This window comes from Echinops telfairi, unplaced genomic scaffold (genome assembly GCF_000313985.2).
Source record: "Echinops telfairi isolate 266 unplaced genomic scaffold, ASM31398v2 ScPeMD7_7469;HRSCAF=8507_0, whole genome shotgun sequence".
Taxonomy (NCBI): domain Eukaryota; kingdom Metazoa; phylum Chordata; class Mammalia; order Afrosoricida; family Tenrecidae; genus Echinops; species Echinops telfairi.
In genome coordinates this window covers 14,645,962-14,653,158 of record NW_022111372.1, presented here as the reverse complement: position 1 = coordinate 14,653,158, position 7,197 = coordinate 14,645,962, and the positions used below count along the sequence as shown (strand labels likewise).

The following is a 7,197-nucleotide window of genomic DNA, read 5'->3' as shown; positions in this document are numbered from 1 at the left end:
AACAGTTGGGCACAGGTGACCTTGTGGCCTGTCTGTGTTGCCTCAGCGACATGCTCTATGAATCTGACCTGACTTTTCCCCTCTGGAAAGCTGCTCTTTCTGTCTACATAGTGAATTTAAAACTGTGTACAGTGAGTTGTGGTGAGGTTATAGGATAACCTGGATGCACTTGGTAATATGATGTGTTCAGTGACAAAAGCCTTCAAACTTTTATTCATGCTTAGGAAGAAAAGGGTTCACTTGACTTTAATTTTCAAGGTTTTGATCTCGTGAGATCATTATGCTAGCTTATTTGAGACCAAACTGAGCCATATAGAATGTTCTTGATCAGAGACTTAGCTGCAAAGAGAGTGAATAGATTTTTTTACCCCACACTGACTTTTATTGTAAGTGATGTGATTTCAAGGTTTGATTTCTTTATTTTTAAATCGAATTAGATTTGGTGACTTCATCGATGTGAGCGAGGGCCCTCTTATTCCAAGAACAAGTGTTTGTTTCCAGTATGAGGTGTCAGCAGTTCACAGTCTACAAGCCACACAGCCAGGTCTCGTACGAAGATTCCAGGGTCTCTCCTTACCTATTCACTTAAGAGTAAGTAAAACTTCAAGTTCCAGTGTTTTTAATTTGGGTGTGGGTATATTTCTTGGCTTGATTTTGTACAATATGAAAGATAGAAATTTTAATTTTCATTAAGGTGTTTAACACTCCCAAGTTATAAACTTGATTTTATAATAAAAAATGTTTCCCCATGAACTAAACAGATAATTTATAAAACAAAGAATAGGAAGTATCAAATCACATGGAAATAGCACTTTTAACTTTTCAAGTTAGCACAGGTGAGGGTGGATTTAGAAGATACTGGGTTGCATGTTGGTAAGCCCCACGAGGAATGCCTTTTTATCTTATATTCAGCATGCGCTTTCCCCCAATTTTAATCTATTTCTAACCACAAAATCTGTCAGGTTTTATTTTGCTTTCACGTCTTGCTAATTTTTATTTAGAAAAAAACAACTTAATTCTTAAAGGTATTTATGGATTCATATGCAGCTATAAGAACAGAGAGATCCTGTATTCCTTTTCCAAGTTTTCCGAAAACTGCACTACTCTGTCCAGGATCTCTGTGGGCAGATTGGGCCGCTAACTGCAGGGTTGGCGATTGAAACTCATGAGCTACTCCACAGGAGAAAGATGAGGCTTTCTGTTCCTGTAACGAGTTGTAGCCTCTGAAACCCACAGGGGCAGGTCTCCTACTCTGTTCTGTAGGGCGGCTGTGAGTTGGAATAAAAAACCAGTAAGTTTTTGGTATGTTACAAACTATGTTACAAACAAGATAGAGTTATTACCGTAAAGAAAAAAAGTTTTCCCCAATAAAATGATTAAATAAAAAAGAAAGAAGCAGTTTTACTCTCCCCAAATCCCTTGTTGTTGTTCAGGGCCGTCAAGTCAGCCCTGACTCACAGAGACCCTGTATGTAACAGTGAAACACTGCCAGGTCTCCCACTGTCTTCACAACTGTTGTTATGTTTGAGCTTAATGTTGCAGCCACTGTTTTGATCCATCTTACCAAGGGACTTCCTCTTTTTCCATGCACCTCTAGTTCGTCAAACATGATGTTCTCTCCCAGGCCTGATTAATATGTCCAGTGCTTTAAAGAATGGCTATTCAAGGAAAGAACTTCAATCTGTGGGAAAGTGGGGCAGGGTTTTTTATACTTCCTATTTGAAGGAATGCATTCTATGATGTAAGTGAGTAAGAGGGACAAGAGACAAAGAATGGTGTATTCAGTTCCTAAGCCCTTTTTTCTTAAATGACAAGGCTGTGTCCTTTTCCGTACTCTGACCTGCTTTGGTAACCACATAGCCTACTGTTAATTTTTGTCTGTTTGTTTAAACTCTGTATCAAGACTCAGAAGCTTTTATTTATTATCTTGTTTAATTCATAGTAAATCTTTTCTCTTTAAGACACATTTTACAATCTGGGATAAGCTATTGGAAAGATCTCGGAAATTGGTAAGTGTTCTTGACAACTGACAAGCACTCTTCTCTGAGGAAATAGTTGTCATTGAAATCAAGCAACTGGCAAAACAAAAAGAAATAAGTTAATTGTCTGCTGTGGTTGTTGGCCCCAGTAGTACTTTGGCAGAAGGAAAGTTGTAGTTTGGAAGTTCTCTTTTGATTTTATTTGTTAAGGTCATGAGAATGATACTGTAGAACTTGAAGAGAAAAAAGATACTTCATATGGTAGTAAAAGTTCTTAGGGATTTTAAAGGAACTCGTTAGATCCTATGATTTTGAAAATGAATCTCCGGAACACCTAAGGGAGAAGATACTTTACTTTCAAGGTATCTTTAAAGCAAAGGTATCTCTAAGATTCTGTACGTTAAAGCCGCCTTAACTGTTGACATATTAAATGTGTAAATTTTGTGAAAAAGCAAATTTAATGCTTAAGTTTCTGTATTTACTCTATGTCATTAGTATTTAGATTTCACATGTACAAAGGGTTATATTTCTGACCATAGCTATCTGTTTTCTGTTTCATGTGATAAGTGTTCATCTTTTATATACACTACTCACTAGCTATCCAGAGTAATCAGACCTGATGAGTCCTTTCCAGTTACTTTAATTTACCCACTTCCTACTATTTACCTTAAAATACCTGCTCCTGTACAGACTGTCTAGTCATGCTTGCCAGCACACTAATGGCCACCCATCAAATGACTTTCAGATTCTTTGTTCATTCATGACCGTCCTGTCTGAGCTCTCCCAGGCGCCTTCCTGATGCGTGCTTGCCCGCATCCGACTCCTTCTTTAATGTTTCATCTTCTCCATGAAACATCCTCAGAACTTTAGCTGAACAAATATTACCCATTCATGCAATTCGTTGCTTGATTGGATATCTTCTCATATTCTTTTCTTTGATAATATATTTGCGCTTAGCTTATTAATTTATTGAGGGCTTAAGTCTAAATTTGAACACATTTGGTATATGATGAGAATTAATTAATACTTGGTTGCTTCACAGTGAAATGTAAAACTGGGGTTTGTTAGGAAATTTCAAGTAGAATTTATTGTTTATGGCTAACCTGCTAACCTAATGTACCAAACCATAGAGCAGACTCTGCCGGTAAGTCACTTGTGATGTATAGTGACCCTGTGGGACAGGGTAGACTGCCCCTCTGGGTTTCCAGCACTAACATTCTATGAGAGCTATGGAAAGGTTATGTAATTTTTCTCATCAGAAGATAATATTTTTGAAAAAAAAAAAAGATAATATTTTTGCATATAATAACTGTCCCTTTGGTCACAATAATCATTTTATTTGTCTGACTGTGTTTTGGGTCACCGTTCGTATAAATCTCTGCTTGCCGTTGGTTATCATTTTCACTTGTCAGCATTCTCCTTATTTTCATGGTTTTTTTCTCTTCCCATTGATCTAGCTTCAGGCCCCTCCTTCCTTCCCGTCTTTGCTTTCGGGGAAATGTTTCCCAGTTGGTCTCAGATAGCTGATTGTGTAAGGAAGGGAGCGCACACTCAGAGGTGACATCTTTGATAAGCTGACCCATTATTTGGCTGATCGGTGACCTCGGGGTTCTGAGTCAGGGGGTCTCTCAGAGGGATCGTCTCGGGCTTTCTCAAGTCTTTTCTCTCTCTTTTTTTATCTAGTGAGTCTGGCATTTTTAGGAATTTGAATTTTGTCCTACATTTGCCTCCCCTTCTCTTGGGGACTTCCTCAGGAACTCTGGTGGCGTTAGGTGGGTTTTGCATGTTGGACTGCGAAGCACAAGGTCAGCAGTTTGAACCCAGCAGTCGCTCCACCAGAGAACGAGAAGGCTTTCTGTTGTAAACATGTATAGCCTTTGAAACCCAAGGGAGCAGTTATACTCTGTCCTATAGGGTCACTATGCATCAGAATTGTCTAGATGGCAGTGAGTTTGGGGGTTTATTTTTTAATTGAGACATCCTACTGTGTCCCTGGTCAGAACAAGCAGTAGTGGTAGCTGGATACCATCTAGTTCTGGTCTCAGGCTAGAAAAGGCTGTGGTTTATGTGAGCTGTTAGTTCTCTGACTAATTTCTTCTTTGACTCTTGTTTTCTTCATTCTCTTCATTCATTCATTTGCTCCAGACAAGCAGAGGCTTTTAAGACCACGTGCTACTCACTGAACTAGGATGTACAACATAGTCTTTGTGAACTATATCATGCCAGTCGACTAAGTTGGCATATGAGACTACAGTCCCAAATCCTGCAGGGTATTTGAAGATGTCTAGGAAGGCTTTGTAGCTGTATTCTCTCTCGGTTTTATTATATTTATGTGAACATATATGCAGCCCCCACAAATATACATGTACAAAGGCTTCAGAAAGTTTGTGGGAAAAATTCATTGTCTTTGTATTCCATTTTCCCATGAGTTTTGAGGCTTCCACATGTATATCATACTCACACAGTCTTTCCTTTACACACATACCCATCAATGTGTTGTTATCGCAGTCATAGTTCCTGGTTATTATTACTGTTGTTGCAAAGTAGTGTCTGGTACAGCATTTACCAAAATTGTCACTTACTCTCGGGTACTCCTCAGTGTCTTCGTTGGCCCTGCAGACTTCTCCCTTTTTGACTGTTGCCTTTCCTGTCACCAAGTCACCAAACATAACAAGTCTGTTATCTAGAAATAATCTCCCTCCCCTTCCTGGTAGCCATCAAAGAACAGTGCTTTCTGTGTGCCTTCCTCTTTGTTTGCCCTTCTGTGATTGTACAGTGATCATTTTCGATTAAGAAACCAAAGGTAAAAAATCAATAGCTAAGAAATATTGAGGAATCATAGGAAGCAATAAAATAAGAACTGAACACTTTCAGGAAAAATGCTGAAGAAGAGTAGTGACAATAACCTAGTTATTGTCAGTAATAAGCTGTTTTTGAACAGTAATAAGCTGTTTTTGAAACATTCATTCTGGTTTCATGGTCTTCTCTCATTGTCCATTTTGTTTATCCTAAGGGAGTAGACACTGTGCATGCTATTGATTCAGTGAACACAGACTGAATATTTGCTGTGTGCCAAGTACCATTGTGTTCTGATAAAAATCAACAAAACCCACTGAGCTGGATGAAGTCAGTACAGGCAGATAGTTCAGACGGATGTGCGGGGCTCTGGAACAGGCGCTCACCCAAGTTGGAGGTTTGGTGAAGAAAGGTCCAAGAGATGATGACTTCTAAATTAGTTTGAAAGGATGAATAAAAATGGGCTGAGCAGCTACTTTAGTGGGGGTTGTTTCTCAAAGGAAGCTCCTTGACAAGAGGGCTGGGGAGTAGAGAATGGTGCGTGTCAGAAGAATACGGTGACTGTAAGCGGAATGTGAATGTATGGGTCACATGTAGGGTGGCAGTGAGTAATGAAGCATGATGGAGTAGAGTACGAGGGGCTCCTCTTCCATGCTGTGAAATTTGCAGTTTTCCTTCCCTACAGATGATAGGAACCCTGGTGGGTAAGTATTGAGCTGCTAATCGCAGGTTAAAGGTTCAAACTTATTAGCCACTTCTTTGGAGAAAGATAAGACTGCCTGCTCCCATAAAGATGTACAGCCTCGGAAACCCTGTATAGGATTGCTGTGTGTTGGAATCAATTTGATGGCAGTGGGTTTGTGTTTTTAAAATGATAGGGGTAACAGAATTTTGATTAGGAAAATGACATGATCAGCTATTTCTAATCAGAAGTTCATTCTAGGGGCAATGTGGAAGATAGCTTTAAGTTAAGCCAGAAGTTCTTCTAGGGATATTGAAAATGATATGGTCTTAAAGCTCAGCCCCGATAGTGAGGATGTAATAGTTTCTGAGGTAGCATTAGTAAGATGAGTGCTTCCCAAAGTGGGTGACGTCGCCCCCTTCGGAACGATCAAGGGGCCTGCAAGAGCAGATACCTACATTTCTCCTGCGTTATGGGCTATAGTTCAAAGTTTTTAATCGCCAGGGCAGTGCTTAGTAGGTTTTGTTTTTCTTTCCTGAAAAGGGGGTGGTAGACCAAGTTTGGAAGCTATGAATTAGCCAGGGGTCCTCAAACTTTTTAAACGGGCCAGTTCACTGTCCCTTAGACCCATTGGAGGGCCGGACTATAGTTTAAAAAAAAAACGATGAACAAATTCCTCTGTACACTGCCCATATCTTATTTTGAAGTGAAAACAAATGGGGCAAAAACACCCGGCGGGCTGGATAAATGTCCTCGGCGTCGTTTCAGGACCCCTGAGTTAGACTGTTGATAATCTTATGCAGGTGAGAGGAGAGTGGGCTCTCTGATGCCTCCTGCAGGCAGCTGCTAGAGACCCCCCCTGATGGAGAAGGGGTGGGTAGTTTTTGGAGTAAAGAGGAATTCCATTTTATCCCTCTTGTTTGATTTTTCTGAATGGCATACCACAGAAGTATGGATATACTTGTAATATGCTATGCTTAAAATAAAATTATACTTCCTTAGAGACTAGGTTGACTTAAAATAACTTGTAGCACTTCTGATCATATATATGACTTCAAAATTTTGTGGAAAAATGGAATTAAAAGATAATGGATTTTTTTCCATGAACGTTTTGAAGCCCTTTGCATATTAATGATTTTTGCTTCGCAGGTGAACTATGAAATGACACATTTGAGAAGATTAGGTATAATATGACTCAGATTATATTTTTGAAAGGAATTGTATTTAAATTATGCTGGCAATGTGCCCTTGTAACTCTTCTCTTCGTATATAATAATTCCTATAACATAATCATAGCTTTCTATGATAATTACTATGAATGAGAATGACAGGGCAATTATAACAGGATAATTCTGGGATGATTTAAAATGGCAGATAATTGGTGAAACTGTTTATTCTAAAATGAAGTTGTTATGTTTTTACAGGTAACTGAAGATCAGACCAAGCCTACAGAGGAAAGTGCATCTACCTAGAAATGCCCTGCAATTTACGTAAATATGTATAGTAAATTAAAATAAAAGTTTTTTAATGTAGTGTTTGGGTGTGCTTGTGAAGATTTATATCATTCTTGACTTTTTCCTTTCTCTAAAGAATAAAACAATTTTCGTGTTCATAGTAAACATCATACAAAACAACTCCCCTCATTCCCCATTTTATTTTTTTCTTTCAATACTTTGTTTTTCAAACATGTGTAAGCATGTATGTACCTAGACAGATTCTGTCTTCTAGAAACATCAGTGT

General features: G+C 38.8%; 1 protein-coding gene across 3 annotated transcripts in view; it reads left to right on the top strand.

Moving 5' to 3' along the window:
* Window positions 1-6,989, top strand: part of MRPL39 (mitochondrial ribosomal protein L39) — a 30,276-nt gene extending 23,287 nt beyond the window's left edge. For 2 of the 3 annotated variants that reach the window (XM_045284919.1, XM_004713083.2), the window contains 3 exons: window positions 438-591; window positions 1,962-2,009; window positions 6,882-6,989. In XM_045284919.1, coding sequence (XP_045140854.1) covers window positions 438-591; window positions 1,962-2,009; window positions 6,882-6,929 — 250 coding nt within the window. In that variant the 3' untranslated portion in view covers window positions 6,930-6,989. Of the gene's footprint in view, window positions 1-437; window positions 592-1,961; window positions 2,010-6,606; window positions 6,641-6,881 lie in introns of all 3 variants that reach the window. The other variant, XM_045284918.1, reaches the window with a different exon arrangement.
* The last annotated feature ends 208 nt before the right edge of the window (window positions 6,990-7,197 follow it).